At 37.6% G+C, this 18535-nt stretch overlaps 1 protein-coding gene across 2 annotated transcripts; it reads right to left on the bottom strand.

Annotated features, from left to right (window-relative positions):
* Nucleotides 1–33: 33 nt before the first annotated feature.
* PRDX4 (peroxiredoxin 4) lies at nt 34–18039 on the bottom strand. Of its 2 annotated transcripts, XM_019808241.2 has the most exons (8): nt 17693–18039; nt 14018–14135; nt 11064–11180; nt 8708–8830; nt 6131–6261; nt 5106–5140; nt 997–1043; nt 34–146 (listed from the first exon to the last, which is right to left on the bottom strand). In XM_019808241.2, exons 1-8 carry the CDS (start codon nt 17934–17936, stop codon nt 143–145), a joined length of 819 nt encoding a protein of 272 aa, XP_019663800.1. In that variant the 5' UTR covers nt 17937–18039; the 3' UTR covers nt 34–142. The 2 variants fall into 2 exon arrangements, with proteins under 2 accessions (XP_019663800.1, XP_002927587.1); XM_002927541.4 differs by lacking the exon at nt 997–1043 and having other exon boundaries at nt 17693–18038.
* Nucleotides 18040–18535: the final 496 nt, after the last annotated feature.

Raw genomic sequence — 18535 nt, 5'->3', positions numbered from 1 at the left:
TATTCTTCAAGAAATTACTTCTATAACACAATATGGTACTAAAATGGTGAACTTTATTGAGAACATTCAAGCATTGTAACCTGAGGAAGTATTTTTCAGTTGAGTTTATCGAAATACTTCAGTTTTCCAGCTGGATCTGGAATTATCTGTTAAAAAAAAGCAAATTATTCATTTTTAAAAAAAATGTTAATTTTTATTAAAGTATAATTGACATACAATATCCTACTAGTTTCAGGTGTACATCATAGATATTTTTATACACTATGAAATGATCCCTATAATAGGTCTAGTTCTCATCTGTCATCATACAAAGTTATTATGACATTGACAATAGTCCTTTTGCTATACTTTTCATCTCTGTGATTGATTTATTTTAGAACTGGAAGTTTGTACTTCTTAATCTCCCTTCATCTATTTTGCCCTTTCCCAACCCACCTCCCCTCTGGCAACCCCCAGTTTGTTTTTTATATTTAATACTGTTTGGTTTTTAGTTCATTTGTCTTGTTTTTTAGAATCCACATATAAGTGAAATCATATGGTATTTATCTTTCTCTACTTATTTCACTTAGCATAGCATCCACTAGGACCATCCATGTTGCTACAAATGGAAAGAGTTCATTCATTTTTATGGCTGAGTAATATTCCATTGTGTATATACACCACATTTTCTTTATCCGTTCATCTCTTCATGGACACTTGGGTTGCCTTCATATCTTGGCTATTATAAACAATGCTGCACTGAACATAGGGGTGCACATATCTCTTCAAATTGATGTTTGCAAATTATTTATTTTAAAAGCCAAAATACATCGGTAGTAGTAAGATATTAGTTGCCTTTCTCTTGACTAAAGAAGATAAAGATGATTTTTGTGTCCCAAATTATATCATATATATAGGAAAAACTGGATTTGTCCTACCTACTAATCTCACCTATCCCAAAAGGCAAATCTGTTAATAAATTAACATCTGTACTCAAGCATCCCAAAATTTACTTACAGCTCTTCTCTTGGCCACCAGGCTTTCATGACATCTTCAGGTTTGATCTAATTAAGTCAAACACATTAAGAGAGCATGGCTACAGATGTTAATGTATTTTTAAAGTTATCTGCTGATGAAATGTTGGTATGCCACAATAACCTGAAAGGCGGCAGTGTGTTCAAATGGATTTTTAAATTTTATTTATTTAAAAATAATTGACATACAAGATTTTGTTAGTTTTAGGTGTACATCATAGTGATTCAGTATTTATATACATTATGAAATGTCACCACAATAAGTCCAGTCACCAACTGTCACCATACGAAGTTGTTATAATATTATTGACTACATTCCCTGTGCTGTACTTTTTACCCCCATGACTTATTCATTTTATAACTGGAAGATTGTACCTCTTAAATCCCTTCATGTATTTGTCTACTGCCCTACCCCCAACCCCTTTGGCAGCCATCAGTTCTCTGTGAGTCTATTTCTGTTTTGTTTTGTGTTTATATACATACATATATATATATATGATATTTATATAAATATATGATATCATATGGTATTTGTCTTTCTCTGACTTATCTCACTTAGCATGATACCCTCTGGGTCTATCCATGTTTCCACAGATGGTAACATTTAATTCTTTTTATGGCTAAGTAGTAGTCCACTGTATGCTACATTTTCTTTATCCATTAAATGGATTTTTTTGGAGGTCCAGAATTCAACCTTTTAATCTCAAACTGCAAAGTAAAAAAATACTCAAATACAAGAAGTAGTATGTTCAACAACTATTTAGTGAAAGAACAAATACTCTGAAAGAAAAAAAAAACACTCCCTCCTTAACAGGATCACAGCCTTAGAACCCTACTATAGTTTTTTGAAATTTCTAATATGATTTGACCTCATATTGATATTATTTGATAGTTACAGGTAAAGTACATCTGTCCCCATATATAAAAAGTAACCTACTGTAATCAGTTTACGATAGTTCTATTTGCATTTTCTTCAGAATTTTTCTTCAGCATATAATAAATATTACATAATTTTTCAGGTATCACTTCAAGGAGTATTCCATCTTTGCCAATTTATAATCTCTTTGCATTGAAATTCAATTTGCAAATACTTATGGAATAATATGGCACTGTGTGCCAACAGTGTGCTGGGCAGTGGGGGGTACCAGGATAACTACACTCAAGTCCCTATCTTTGAGAAAAAGATGTGCATGTACACAAGTTTTCAACGCAATGCATAATATGATCACGTATGATGCAGGCTGTGCCTGAATGGAGGCTGAGATGGCATCAAGGAAGGCCTCAGGGTGGAGGTGGCATTTAAGTTGGTCTTGAAAGATGAGTAGAATTTAGGAAAGGGGGAAGATATTCCAGATTAAAGAATCGAGCAAAGGCATAAAGGTGTGAAAAAGCAGGGCTTATTTCAGGGAAAAGTGAGTCATGGGACTTGGTGGGAACACAGTGTGTGTGCGTGTGTGAATTGTAGGGAAGATGACCTGGGAGAAGTTGGTAGATACAATCAGTGCAAAGGCTTGAAAGCTGTGCCAAGTATCTGGATTTTGTCACGTGAGTACTGGACGGCTAAAAGGTCCTGGTTTGGAGAGTAATATGTGCTAAAGAGTCGAGAGAAGCTGAGGTCAGGGCAACAAATCAGGCCTGTGCAATATACGGGAGAGAAATGAGGCAGATCTGTTTTGAAACTCCTCCAAACTAGCTGCTGCCCTCACCACAGTCACCAAAGACTTCACATTTCCATTACTTCACTATATTCCCATTCTCCATGCCACATGACACTGGTGTCCCTACTCCCTCGCTCTGTCCCTGCTTCACAGGCCCTCCTGACTTTTTTTTTTTTAAGATTTTATTTATTTATTTGATAGAGAGACAGCCAGTGAGAGAGGGAACACAAGCAGGGGGAGTGGGAGAGGAAGAAGCAGGCTCCCAGGCGGAGGAGCCTGATGGGGCTCGATCCCATAACGCCGGGATCACGCCCTGAGCCGAAGGCAGACGCTTAACGACTGTGCCACCCAGGTGCCCCATCTCCTGACGTTTCTTGAACACACTAAGCTGATTCCTGGCCTCAGGATCTTGCCCTTGCTTTTCTTTCTGTACTGCTCTATGCTTGAGTTGCTCCCTCTCTTCAGTCACGTTTCAACTTAAATGTCATCTTAGAAGTCTTTCCTGACCACTTAATCCCCCACCCCAGGCGCTATCCCACCAACTCTCATCAACCTGTTTCTAAAAGCATTTGCCACAATCTAAAATTAGAATGTAACTCTGAGGGTAGGGACCTTGGCTGTGGTATTCACTAATAAATACTATCTGCCTATCGTAATAGTTTGACTAGTTGCCATATAGCAGGTGGTCAAGAAACGTTTGTTGAAAGAAAGCCCATAGAAACAGAGTAGAACTGTGGTTGTCAGGGACTGGGGGTGGGGGAAATGGGGAGATGCCAGTCAAAGGGTATAAGCCTTCAGTTTTAAGATGCATAAGTTCTGAGGATGTCATGTACAGCACAGTGACTATAGTTAATACTGTTTTGTGTATTTGAAATTTGCTAAAAGAGTAGATCTTAAGTGTTCTCACTGCACACAAAAGAATGTAACCGTGTGAGGTGATAGATTTGTTAGTTAATCAGATTGTGGTAATCATTTCACAATGTATACGTATGTCAAATTTTCACACTGTATAGTTTAAATATCTACAATTCTGTTTATCTATTTATACCTCAATAAAGCTGAGAACAAAAAAAGGAATGCCCAAACACAGTATGTGATTAGATATGTGAATTTTTTGGTGGGAGAATTCATGGTTTTTATCAGATTCTCAAAGGGGCTTGTGGCCCCTCCAAGAGCTAATCTAGTGGATAGTCAACATGTTTTCTGAAAAGTAAACAGCTCACCCCGTACCTAATCCGTACCTCTTGCAAGCTCTTGCTGATGTCTCAGTACAAGCATGTGATTGATGATGAGCTTACTCATCACTCACTATTGGGTTTTGCTACGGCTCCTGGGTAACATGCCCCCTACTACTTCAAAGACCCCTCCAGAAATGCCTTCGAAGGCTTCTCAGGCGATGCCTGCAACTTCTGATTCCTATTTCTATCTGGAAGCCTCAGTCAATAATTGTAAGCTAACCTAATGACTCATGTATAATTTAAAGTACCTAGTGCTCAAAGTACCTTTAATGCCTACCTTCATATCTATCTTTGAGATCCATCAGATCTATGTAGAGGTAAATAAATTTGTACTGTAACCTTAACTTTGACTCACAAAGGCAAAGCTGTTTTGCAAACTCATCAAAAACTGGTTCAAAATCAGTGAAACATTACTTTACCATCCCCAATCTGTTAGGTTACAGAGTGAATTTCTACCTCTCATTGTCTATGATTAATGGTACTTTTGTTGATTTGCTAAAGAAGAAAGTCTTAGGAATCTGTATTTTTCTTTTATCCTAAATAATTTTTCTCCAATGCTCTAGTAGTTGTCAATTTCCTAACTCCAGTTTGTATAGAACTGTTGATTTTTGGAAGATAAACATGTTATTTAAAAAAGGTTCAAGCAAGTTTCCAAACTGTATTTTGGCCAGAGACTACTTCAGGGATTGCCTATAAATTATATAGCCTCCCTAAATGAAAGGATATACCTATTTCAATCTTCCTTCAAATGATAAGGAGAGACTCATTAGCTTCAATGTTAATTAAGCCAGATTTTCTCAAAAGTTTATTATATACAGAAAGGTTTTACTTTTGACTATTTTCTTGGCCCACAATATAGGAAGAAATTCCATACATGATCCCTAAGACTTTATTCTATCAGGTCTCTACTGTTCCCTTTGGGTTCTTTTTTTTTTTTTTTTTTTTTTTTTTTTGGTGCTATATTTTTCTGGATAGTTGGCTTTAAAATTCACAGCATTAAGTCTCATATTCTGCTTTCTCCAGTTTCAGCTACTCTCTCTATGGTCCAAAGAATGCCTGTGCTCTTATGATTTCTGTCCAGTAATGTTTACTTCATTTATAAAATCAAGATAGTTCTATTACAAAGAAAGATTATTCTAAGATTGGCAGTATTTTGCCCCAGCTATCCCGTTGACAGAAAAATCAGTTTGACTTACTGTTTCACTACCAGGTTTCCAACCAGCAGGACAAACTGAAACGAACAAAAATTGGCAAAAAGACAGTTTAAAAACAGATTTCAGTTCTCTTCAGCAACTCTTGGTTTTTCTTTTTCCAAAATGAAACTGAAAAGAGCCTATAGCGATGAGAACACTTCTAGGCTGCTGAACACTTGACTACTGTTTGCCTGCCTGCTTGCACCAAAAATTCCAGCCATGGAGTTTATCAGCAGGCAGCTAGTCTATGTCCATTTTTGCCAATTATGTCTAGTTACATTTACAATGTAAGAAACCAAGTTGAGTGTGCCCCTAATAAAGTGGGAAGGTTTGGGAATCTGGTGAACTGACAAGTCGGGGCATGGCAAAATCTCTGAATTTACATAAACTTCCAGTATAAGCTTTCTTCTGTTTTCTGCAGTACTGTGTACTAATGCCACAGTTTGCTGTTTGTCAAATAAGAGTTCAAATTACTAGGAAAGTGGCATTTCCCCTTTATTTAGAATGCACCCTTACTCAGGCACCGAGTTACACTTTTGAAAGGAATATATAACGTATGTTCTATTTTTGCAAAATCTGACCTTTTCCATTTAGCTACTGCAAAAACTTGGAGGGAAATGATGAACTGATGGATTACTAGTGTGATACCAAACAGCTTTGAGGAAAAAAGCCAAGTCAAATAATGTAAAAATGCACAACCCCCCCCCGCATGACTAAATATTGCCAGACTGGCACATTTTAAGCTTACAGAAACATAATTTGAAAAATTATAGTAGCAGAAACTTCTCTCTGTGGACTGTGCAAATAATATTTTTGCATCTTATTCTATAAGTAGAATATATTAGTGACTTTTTTTAAAAGCACTTTAAGTAATAACTCGATCTGCTAAGATCAGGTAATAATTTGAAAATAATTAGAGGACTTTGGAACCATCCAAATTACTTTTTGACTAAGAAACCAAATTAATCATGCTATCATCTGTCAAATGAAAAAATCAAAAGGCTAAAATGCTTAGAAGGAAAGGGTACCTTCTCCATGTTTGTCAGTGTACTGGAATGCTTGAACCAAACGCAGTGTCTCATCCACTGATCTACCGACAGGAAGGTCATTCAGAGTAATCTGCCTTAGGATTCCTTTGTCATCAATAATGAAGAGACCCCTGTAAAACACAAGAGTGGTACAGGTGAGGTCATTTCATCTCCATTAAGACAAATATTAGTTAATCTGATCCCTGTGCCGTCCACACAGAAAGATGTTCTGCAGAACCAACAACACCCTACATACCTGCTTGACTGGTGTACACACACACGCAAATACATCCCCCTCCTCATACCCATGCTTATCTGCTGTATAATTTGGGATTATCATTGTCAAATGGTAGCTTAAAAATTTTGTTTTTGTCTATGCAATGTATTGTTGTATTTCTGTTTAAATCTTCATGAGTACTAGGTTTGGGATTTTAATGCACTGTTAATGAAATGATGAATCTATATAGCAAAGTTCCTCTGGGTAAAGGAGTGATCCATCTTTCTTACCACTGGCTGTTTAGAATATCTTTGCATTTCCTTTTTCAGAGGTGGAAAAGACAAGGTCTCCAATACAAGCAAAGTTACCTTTCCCTCTAAATCTGTGTATGTGTGATTCACTTTTTTGGCCTAGGGAATAACGGAGTAGTTTAACTTAAAAGACCCGCTAGTGAGATGGAATGGCATTGCAAGAGTTAAAGCAGACCAGAGGAAAACAAAAATTTCCAAAGGACTTTACTGTCTATTTCAGTCAATATGGATTTCAGCCCAATACTTGGTTTAGAAAAAGACCTCAGGGGGCGCCTGGGTGGCACAGCGGTTAAGCGTCTGCCTTCAGCTCAGGGCATGATCCCGGCGTTATGGGATCGAGCCCCACATCAGGCTCCTCTGCTATGAGCCTGCTTCTTCCTCTCCCACTCCCCCTGCTTGTGTTCCCTCTCTCGCTGGCTGTCTCTATCTCTGTCGAATAAATAAATAAAATCTTTTTAAAAAATTAAAAAAAAACCCCTCAGGCACTAGGGCTAATTGCTTACATACATGTATTATAAATAACAATGAGATCTATTTTTAACAGAAATACATGGATTTATCTATTACACGAAATTTTATTTTATAATCATAGTAAACATTACTAAAATGTTCCTGCTTATCATACAGTATATTTTTTTAATGAGCACCATGATGTCTGAACTAACCAGAGCTCACTCTCCTTGGACTACATCAATTTGGCAAAACTCTGGCAAAACTGTTAACTATTATTCATATGGGTGTTCTTTCATGTAGCTACTTTTACAGTAGAAAACGGTTGTCAAAAGTGATGAAGTCTGTTTTGAAGTAAGTGAGCCTAATATGAAATTTTGAACTTACTTTGGTAACATATATCATACCAACACACGCCACACAAAAACAAATCTGCCTTGGGTGCCTGGGTGGCTCAGTCGGTTAAGCAGCCGACTCTTGATTTCAGCTCAGGTCATGATCTCAGGGTTACTTGGTTTTACTTGGTTAATGTTCAAATAATTCCAAATTTTAAAACAGCTTCAGTCTTTATAGTGGCATATTTACTCTTTGAGAATTAACTTAGTCATAAACTCTATGAAAGGAGAAAACATTAAAGACTTGGCAAATACAAAAAAAAGAAACTATTGATAGTGACACATGATACAATACGAATGAACCTTGAAAACATTATGCTAAGTGAAAGAGGCTGGTCATAAAAAAGCACATACTGTAGCATTCCATTTACATGAAATGTCCAGAATAGGCCACCAGAGAGACATAAAGTAGGTAAGTGGTTGCCCAGGGCCAGGGGAGGGGGATTGGGGGAAAGGGAGAGTAACTGCTAATGGGTATGGGGTTTCTTTTTAGAATAATGAAAATGTTCTAAAATTGATTGTGGTGATGGTTGCACAATTCTCTGGTTATACTAGAAGCCACTGAATTGTATGCTTTAAATGGGTGAGGTGTATGTGAGTTCTATGTCAATAAAGTTGTTATTAAAAAACATAGGATTATAAAATACTGGCACCTTCACATAAAACATTTTAAAAAAGAAACTATTAGCACTGCAAAGCAAATTGACAATAAAATTACAACTCTTTTAAGCTCAAGTTGTCCTTTTATCAAAGACTTCTAGTGGTACTTCCTTAATTTGTCCCACTCCCCAAGGCACAAGTTTGCTAAATACTAGGATACTTATATTTAGAAAAGCCATTACTGGAGTCATTTTAGAAAAGAGGAGAAAGAAATAGGCAAGGAGTTTGGGTACCTGGGTTCAAGTGTGGGCTCTGCTATTAACTGATTACATAACTTTGGCTAAATTCATGGAGTCCTATGAATCTGTTTATCTCTAAAATGACAGGGTTGGTCAAAGACCTCTAAATTTTCCAGCTTTAACAGACTAGGATACTCACATAATTTAAGTAGGGCACTCACCAATTATTTTAAACAGTATCTACAACATTTTTGCAAATAGAGCAAATAATTCTTCTTGATCAAACCTTGTAACTTCTAACTTCATTTCAGGGAGGATTACAAATATATTTGGATTTGTCATAATATAAAATCACTGAAAGGTACCTAAGAGTATGGCCTGAGTCCTCCAGATATACGCCATAGTCCTTGGAGATTTGATGGGTCAAATCTGAAAGAAGTGGAATCCTTATTGGCCCGAGTCCTCCTTGTCTGCGAGGTGTATTAATCCTTTAACAAAAGGATACCACTCAGATTGAAGTAAATGTATGTATCCAAACAGCACTGTTTGTCTCCATCACACACGTATGAATGAACACACAACATACACATTCTTTCTCTAACAAAAACAGGCTAATATACATTCTATTTTTTGCCTTTACTCTGTACTTAATATGCTCATTTCCTTTAAACAATAAATATGGAGATACATATCACATTTTTAAAGTATTGACATACACGGTATTTTACCAATCTTTATTGCTAGACATTTAAATTATTTCCATTTTTCTTTTGCTTTTATCAACACTGCTGGAAACATCTATGTATTCTTAACTTTGCACACTTATTTAATTCCTAGAAGATGAATTGATGGATCAAAGGTTATACACTGTCATAACAATAACCTCAGAATTGTGATCACAAGACAAAGCCTCGAGAGAGAGAGAATACAAATGGATGATATTTTAATATTTTGAGACAAAGGAATGCAAAGTCCACTTGAAGCAGGGAAGGAAGTTAGTTATAATCTCAGACATATCAGTCTTTAGATTTAAGCATTCTTTTACTTGAAACCAGAGAATGTGGGTGTCCCAATGGGAGGGCACTGACAGAGCAGCTAGCAAACAGGGAAATACTGCTCCAGATGTCTGCAGCCCCAGTTCTGACATCCAAGTAGAAATCTCTGGTTGATATGAAACTTATCCAGCTCAGAATGCATCCCCCCAAAATCCTTGAGAAGCCAATCCCAAATTATTTGGGAGGATATAACTTTTTCCTTAGTGGATTTATGTTGTAATCCAACAAAGATTTAGAATTACTATAGAAATGATGAAGCAAATGAAACCCATCATTTTCACTTTGTGATTCCAATTTAAAATGTATAATGTGAAATTTTATTCAGTTTATAAATAGTAAAGAAACATTTTTAAAGGACTTAAGGCATACCATATTTGTCTGTTAGATTTGCAAGAATTACTTAAGTTCTTGGAAGTTTTATCTGAAAATTGAGATACTTAAAGGAAATCAAATAAATATACAACTGCATTTAAAAATACTTGAGAGAATTAATTACTTAAGAGAATATAAATTAAATTGTAGCTCATGCAGTTAAAATTTTAGTTATACAAATGTCTATATATAATTGGATAAAAAGTTGTTTTGAATTTGTTACTTTAATGAAATGAATATTAACTTTTAAAACAAAGATAATTGTGAACCATCTTTATTGTGCATAAAATCTTGTGCACAGAATTGTGGACATGAAAAATTCACATCAACATACCCACTTCAGATTTTAAAATATACTGCCTAACTGCTCTCCAGAAATGCTCAACCAGCTGTATGTGTGAGAGGACCATTTCTTCACACCTCTGTCACCACTGGATGAAATTTTTCACTATTTGAAATCTTGGTTACTCAGGGAAAAAATGGCATCTCTTGTCATTTTAATTTGCACTTCTTTACAATTAATCAGGTGAAACATCTTTTCATGTTTAATGAGTTAAAAAACGTATTTAAAGGGGCGCCTGGGTGGCACAGCGGTTAAGCGTCTGCCTTCAGCTCAGGGCGTGATCCCTGCGTTGTGGGATCGAGCCCCACGTCAGGCTCCTCTGCTGTGAGCCTGCTTCTTCCTCTCCCACTCCCCCTGCTTGTGTTCCCTCTCTCGCTGGCTGTCTCTATCTCTGTCAAATAAATAAATAAAATCTTTAAAAAAAAAGTATTTAAAAATTAAGAAAATCAATGCTTCTTGAAAAATACTTATAAAAGCTATTTTGAGTTTGACTTAATACTAGACAACTATGTAACAGAGAAATGGAATTTTAAAGAATTTTTCCTCTCCAGATCAAGGCTACCCAATTTATCATAATAAAGTAATCATGCAACTCAATGGTGTTTGCTATAGATATAATGTCTTTTGCACTGAGCTTTTTTTCCAGTTTGGAAATGTCCTATAAAATCCTTGAGCATTTTTACCGTAACTTCATTGAACTGGTAGCTCTGAGATATCTCTATTCCCAAACTGTCTGATAACTATATTCCATGGCGCCAGGCTGGCTCAGTCGGTACAGCATGCAAGTCTTAATCTCAGGGTCATGAGTTCAAGCCCCACACTGAGTGTGAAGCCTATTTAAAATAAAATTTAAAAAAAAACCCTATATTCCTATCACATTGAGAGTTGTCTGCCTATAATTGAAAAGTAAATGCATTCTTTTTCCTACAAATCTAAGAGTAAGATACTGACCAGGCCAAGTGGGTAAACTGTGAATCAACAGAGCATGCTACCACTTCAGCGTTTATAGACCTGAATTCTTCAATCCTATCACCAAAGGCGATGATTTCAGTTGGACACACGAAAGTGCTGAAAGTTTAAAAAAAATTTTCAGTATTCTCAAAATATGCATATACTTAAAGTTTCAAATGACTTAGTTTTTACAAACATCTTTAGTATATAAAAATACATATTAAGAACAATTTTACATATGAACATTGTCACAATGCAGTTATCTAAAAGATTATTTGATCAAATATCATTTAATTAAAAATGTAATATTACAGAGTTCCCAGTTACATCTCAATAAATGTTATTTTTATAACTTAATGGATCCGTGGTCAACCAATGTTCCTTTCTCTGTTACGGCAGCACGTCGTCCTATTTCATTAGCTTTTATTTAACAATGCTTTATATTTATATAGTGCTTTACAGTTTTCAAAGGATCTATACAAATTTTCCATCATTCCACTATTTTTTTTATATTCCTATTCCACCCCTATGAGATACATGCACTGATCTTTATTTCAGAGATGAGAAAATGCTCTTCCATCCCTCTCCCTTTCTTGATAAGGTCCTCTTCTACCTTGTCTCCCAGTCCTGTTGTCAGAAGAGCATGTTTAGAGAATATTACCTTAGGGTAGTATTTTCTGAACCATGGTATGGACTCCTTAAGCTAGTTTATGGAATTCTAAACTAACACTTTAAACAAGTGGAATAGAAAATACAAGAATACTTTATATACAAGAAGGGTAAGTCATGAAACATATACATACATACACATGCATATCTATGGGTGTGTGTGTTCAGGAGTGATACTAAAAATATTGAAGAACCTTAACTCAAAGTTGGCTTTAGCTCTGGAGGTTTCTGAAAGGGACGAGGTGGGAGGGGCAACTTGGGGAGGATGTCGGGAAAGTGGCTATTTACCATTTGGTATGGAAGTGTTTCAGGATTTTAATGAGCATGGCTGTACTCGTGCTTACAGACTGAGTGTCACCCTGTGTGTATATGTAAGTGTATTGGGTGGCAATGAAAAATGGATTTTGTATTGTGTACAGGTCATGGTCAAGAAAGTCAGAAGAACACAGACTTAGGGGACAAATTCCTACTGCAGCCCAATACAGGCTTTTCAAAGGTTTCGGTTGTTCAAATGTAGAACTGCCACGCGCAGGCAGACAGATCTAATCTAGATTATATCCCGGGAAACCGGGGCTATGCTATGTATTTTTAATATTTTCCCAAAGGTAGGAATGGTCAGCCCCTGCCTGCCTTCCTATTATTCCAACAAATGCTACCTAGAGACTTATTTATCCAACTTCTTAGTGAAGACAGAGAAAAAGTTCTGGCAGAAAACTAAAGGGTTACGTTTTTGACTTTCCTACTTACAGACTGTGGCATATGCCTCGGAATTTTTCCTTTCTAACCAGGTCCAATCTGGCATCACATGGAAACAGAAAGAAGCGATCTTAGCTTCTTGCCCCAGGAGGCCACTGGTGACATCATGCTTTAGATATGTCTTATTCATTATGGAGTTTTAAGTAACACTGGGAGAAACAGGATATTTGTCTGCTATATTAGACTAATTTCAAAACTTACGTTTAGCGTCCTATATATTTAACAGATGTGTTAACTTTTTGGTTTTATAATAACATGAATTTAGAAGGCCTATCATTTTTATATATTAAAATTTGTACTTCCGGTTTCTATTAGAAATTAAGTTATAGCATACATTTTAGCTAGTCAGGCCACAGTGCAAGTTGATTAAAAAGAAGGAAGTTCTCACTAATTTAAAAGATTATGTATTATCCACATTTATGACTTGGTTTAGTCTCAATGAACTAATTTTTCTGAGGATTTTTCCTGTTTGGATTAGAGTAGGGGGTCAGCAAACTTCAGTCCACAGGCCAAATCCAGCCTATCTTATTTTTTTGTAAATAAACTTTCAATAGAAAACAATACTCATTCATTTGTGTACAGTGTATGGCTGTTTTGTGCTACACTGGCAAAGTTGAGTAGTTGCAACAGAGATCGCAAGGCAAAAAATATTTACTATGTGGCCCTGTACAGAAGAAGTTTGCTGACCTCTGGCCTAGAGACAATCTAGAGAGATGAGTTTAAGTATATCCTCCCTGCCAGTTTAAGGTTTTATTTACACAGTTCTAGGTTAGTCCTAATGGAAAAAAGACTATAATATACAGTGGCAAAGACAGAAGAAACTTCTCTTTTTTATAACCTAAAAACATATTCAAATAGAAAAAAGATAAAAGTCAGGATAAGGCTCTTTTTGTTACCTTTTCACTTTCATGGAATTTGCAAAACACTCCAGATAAAACTATATTCTTGATAAGAGTAAAGCTGCAAGAGTATTTATTTGAGTCAACTTTTTATCTAAACTGCTCACTGTCAGAGTTAAAGAGAAAATTCCCCCCAGTAACCATAATTTATATTAATGGCATTATTTCTTAAGCATATGCAGTATTTTCAGGAAAATGTTCAAACCACAAGAAAGCAATAGATGCAGCAAAGAATAAAAATGATAAAAACATAGTTAAATGGCATCATCATTGTAAAGGGCTAATTTTCTTGTTAATAGAGATACATTAAACAGATTTGTGGCATAAGTCTTACTATTAAGTGCTTTCTAAAATATCTATTTTATTGCCTTAGTAGGTATAGCTTAATATAATTGTAGCTTTCCTTTCTTTGACGATTACATTATAACACAATCATGTAGATTTAAGTATGAAGTATTGGGGTCAATGGGTTTTGGTTCTGAAATACATGGTGGATGTTACCTTCTTGAAAAAATTCATCTCAGCTTACCTTTTAAGAACGAAGAGCTAACTAAAATAATTCATACTAGATGTTCTTAAATAATGATTGATAATGACTGATGTTTTATGACCTGTACATGTATTACTTACAAATCAAGTGGGTAGAAGAAAAAAACCAGGTATTTCCCACGATAATCAGTCAACTTGAGCTCCTTGAATTCTCCATTTATCACAGCTGTTCCTTCCCAATAAGGCGCTGGCTTGGAAACTAAGAAAGAGAAATATATGATGTTCTACAACACTGAGAAAATTGGTGGGATGACAGAAAGACATCTTTAGGAAATCACTAAAAATTAAGGATTCTAAACCTTTGGATCTCTTTGGCAGTCTGGTGAAATTATGGACTTTTTCTACGGATAGTGTTATTGAATGCATAAAACAAAATATATAAAATTACAAATGAAGCCAAGTATGGTGAAATGTATTTATCAAAATAATAGAAAACAAACTGGTGATATAGTAATACATATACCCTTTTTATTAACACTTTCAAACTGCAAGCCTGGGTTGCTGAGTTGAGCAGCTGACTGTTGACTATTGATTTCGGCTCAGGTCATGATCTCTGGGCTTGAGGGAGAGAAATGGAGCACTGGGTGGAGCCCCCCCCCCAACTCATACTTCACCCTCAGCACGGAGTCTGCTTGTCTCCCTCTGACCCTTCTTTGGCTCGCTGGGCAAGCACGTGAGCATGTGTGCACTCTCTCTCAAATAAATAAAATTTTTTAAAACTGCAAGATCTAGCAGTGGTCTAATAACTGTTCAAGACAGTGATGAGTGTAAATTTTGTTGCAGAATACCTGCAATTATGTGGCATAAAAATATCTGTGATTCTCCTGGCAACAGGTACAAGTAAGTACTGTTGAACCTAGTGTGATTTGTTGCTGATGTTCATAATGGAAGGAAATTCTAAATTTCAGTTGTAGGTTAGTGAAAACGAAGACTTTGTTTTTCTATGCATGCTCACAGACCCCCTACATTCCATCCCTGCAGTAAAGCCTACTGGATACTTCACTATAGCCCCTCCAAGTTAATCAACTTCCTATAGTTCAAATAATTAGATTTTCCTTTTTCTAATGGCAGTCTTCTAGATGTACTCATTTAAATGTTTGTCCAGTTTCTCACATACACACAGAAGACCTGCTGTCACACTCAAGGAGTAGGAAATCTGCAAATGTCAGGTGAGAAGTTTAAAATCCCAGACCATGGGATTATTTTCCCAGAGGGCTCCGAAAGAGGAGACCCCCCTGAACGGGTTTCAAGTGACCTGATGGAAACTGAATGGCTGATGCTGCTCTCTTGTAAGGGCATGCTGTAATTCCAGCCAACACACTTTCATAATAACGTACCTTGATCTTCACTTAACACATTCACATGGCACTTAAACTTTCAGAATCATTACATACATTGAAGTCAATACTTGATTTCAAGTTTGACTAAGGTTCCTAGAAAGTAAGGCTTAAAATAGCTAGAATTTTTGATCACTCCGAAAATAAAGACAAACTTAAGATGAATTTCTCTATGAAGTTAATATATAACGCATGATTATTTATCTTGAGCCAGCAGCCTACCTCATATAAATATCCTGATCTAACTAGGTAAAGGCCATGAGTGAGAATTGGATAGAAGGGAACTGAACTGTATATGCTTTATACACATTACTGAAATGCTACTCAAGTGTGAGGTATAATTGTAATGATGTTACAATGACACTCCTTAATGATTTTAGCATGTAGGGAAAATCAAATCTGAAAAATAATTTTTTTGTGAAAATTGTGATTTTGGAAATTTGGAGTTTTTGACTTAACTGCAGTGTTCTAACAGTTTTTTGATGGAGTCTTTAGGGTTTTCCATATATAGTATCATGTCATCTGCAACTAGTGGAAGTGTTGTTCAAAGAAAAAAACTCACCCATTTATAAGGCAAAAAGACTGCAACTACTTTATTAAGATCTATAAATGGAATTCCCAAAGCAACCCCTTGCATCTGCTAAAAAAATAACAATTGTCCCAGATAGAAACAGCAGAGTTAACAAAGATTCTGGCAAATGAAGAGCAGTAAAGAATGTTTAAATCCCTTCTTCCCATTATCTGCCCCCCATCAATTTAACTACTGTTAACATTTTGATGACTTTCCTTCCATTTTTTTTTAAACACACAAATTTGGATCATGTTGCACCCATTTTTAAAAAGGGAACAGTAATGAGAACTGAATAATATATGGAACAGTTAAATCGCTGTATTGTACACCTGAAACTAATATAACACTGTATGTTAACCACATTGGAATTAAAATTGATAAAGGAGGGGAAGAGTAAATCATGAACAGTTTTTCATGTTACTAAAATTTATTTAAAATTTAATGGCTCTATAATATTCCATTTTATGAATAAAAGTCCTCGTATCTTTAATTCTAGATAAGCCTACATGTGATACAGAAATGTAGCAGATATCTAAATTTTGAAAAGGTTTGCTGGTAAAGGGAAATCTATTATTATTTTTTTGCTTTCACGAGCAGACTTGGATGGGATTTGTTTCTTATGGGAAATTTATGTCATGCCATTAAAAACTGGCTGCCATATTTCAAAATATCTTCCCAAGCCAAGTAAAAGCAACAGGACTTGGAAATATTCTGATTTTAAAAGTGCAAGACTGGCTCTTTAAAAACAAAAATCCCAAAGTAACTTCCAGTTAACTTTCAGAAGGAAACAACTGCAAATGTATAAGGAGGCGCAACAGTTTTTCTCATTTCTCTCTCCCACTCCATCCTAAATTGTAACAACATCCCCTGTAACACTGGGGATTCATAATTGTGAAACACTACTTTTGTTACTGAATACAGGCATGGAACATGCTGTAACTGAACCAAATACGTAACTACAGAATGCCAAATAAATGATCCGTAGGAAAAGCTATAGATAACCTTCATCCTTTAGCCCCTGGCCACTTCTTTTTGGCCAATCTTAATATCCAGATGCAGTAGGCCTCAACTTTCTCAGTATCCAGTCTGACGTGTCCTTCCTGAAAGTGGCCATTAGCTGTGTACACTGGACGGAAATGCAAATAACTGAAAGCCAAATTGGCAGGCACACATTTGCCACAAGGTTTATCATCAACCCAAATGCATTACTTCCAACCACTTTTCCCCATTTTCCTACAAGGAGGCTCCCAAGTACACCCTGTAACAAGTTCTTCATTTTTGAGAAACACAAAGAATACCCATTAAGTATACAGGTTTTGGGGAAGGTGGCTTTTACTAGTGTTTTTAAGATGCAACAACAAAAAAAGAAAGAAAAACCAAAGGTTTGCCCTCCTGAGCATTTTGGTTAGCCACTTTTCTGTTTAATTCAACTTTCTGTGAACCATGATTTAACTTTTCAATGTATTCTTCCCTGAAATAGTATTTGAAAATAGACGGGGTGTGCTGCAGGCACGTTTTGATGTTTGAGGAAGTGTTTCAGTTTGCACAACATCCTGATGCCTACAAACTCGAGGCCGGGGCCACCCTCTTTCCCTTATCTGCGGCTTTGGGGTAACCACTACTTCTTCCAAAATCTGATTCGTAGAACCCATCCCTTTCTTCACAGCTGGAACCCCTCTCCATCCCCCTACCCCCGCCTCCCAGGCAGGCCCGCCCAGGGACCTAAGGCCGCCCAAAGGGGTGCCGCCCCAGCCAGGCCCCCGGGTACTAGCAGGGTACACGTGTCTCCGGCCCTCTCCACCTCCCGCCTCCCTCTGCCATCCCCCCCCTTGGCGGGGCACCACCTACTCTTGGCTTTGCTGAGGTGCAGGGAGTGGTCGGCGACCGAAATGCGGGAAGCCTCCCCTGGGTACACTTGTCCACCCGCGTAGAAGTGGCACTCCTCTTCGCGGGTTCGGGGCCTTTCTTCTGCCTCCCAGCCTCGCAGAGCTCCGGCTGGCAGCAAGAAGAGCAGCAGCGGCAGCAGCAGCAGCCTTCGGCTCCGGCCAGAGGCCGGAGACGTCGCAGCTAGCGGCTGCAGCGGCGCCTCCATGACCACACGAGTGCAAACACACGTCCCTTGGCGCGAGCGCGACTTCTCCCGCCGTCAGGGAGCTACAACCGCGCGCCCGATACCCGCGTGAGCAGGGGCGCGGCCTCGCAAGACCTGCTCCCGCCTCCCCCCCGCCCCGGCCCCCTGCTCCCCCCGCCTCCCCCCGCCACGTGGGCTGCAGCCCCGCCTGCTCGCCCCAGCCTGAGTTTGCGCCTGCGCCCTGGCCGGGTCAGGGTGGGGGAGTTCAGCCCAACTCTCTGAACCCAAGCCGCCGACCCCCGGCATCGCTCGAGTGGCCCGAAGAGCCCCCACCCTCCATACAGTTTTAGATAGCCTTCCACGCCTATCTCTTCCACAAAGTCTCACCGCCGCACACCACCCTCAAAGTGAAACTAACTTCTCTGCCTTTGAATGGCTTGAATTTTGTACTTCTCACCAGTTACTCGGTTTTTCCTTCAAGCGATGTGTGGAAAGTGCCAGGACTACTTGCTCAAGCTGCAGCCCTTTTAAGTCCCCGGAAAACTTGGAGAAGAAGGGTCTAGCCATTTACTTTTCTCAAGCAGGCAAGAGCAAACGGGCAGTTTGGTGACTTAAGCCTG

This window comes from Ailuropoda melanoleuca, chromosome X (assembly GCF_002007445.2).
Source record: "Ailuropoda melanoleuca isolate Jingjing chromosome X, ASM200744v2, whole genome shotgun sequence".
In the NCBI taxonomy this organism is placed as follows: Eukaryota; Metazoa; Chordata; class Mammalia; order Carnivora; family Ursidae; genus Ailuropoda; species Ailuropoda melanoleuca.
Note: the sequence above shows the minus strand (reverse complement) of the source record. Positions and strands in the feature narration are given on the sequence as shown.

Bases quoted from the DNA above. Each gene is read 5' to 3' on its own strand.
- PRDX4 (XM_019808241.2), bottom strand. From the start codon at position 17,936: ATGGAGGCGCCGCTGCAGCCGCTAGCTGCGACGTCTCCGGCCTCTGGC. The intron at 5,141-6,130 runs GTACCCTTTCCT...TGTTCGTTTCAG, and splicing joins CACTGACAAACATGGAGAAG to TTTGTCCTGCTGGTTGGAAA. The intron at 1,044-5,105 runs GTAAGTCAAACT...TGACTTAATTAG, and splicing joins GGAAACCTGGTAGTGAAACA to ATCAAACCTGAAGATGTCAT.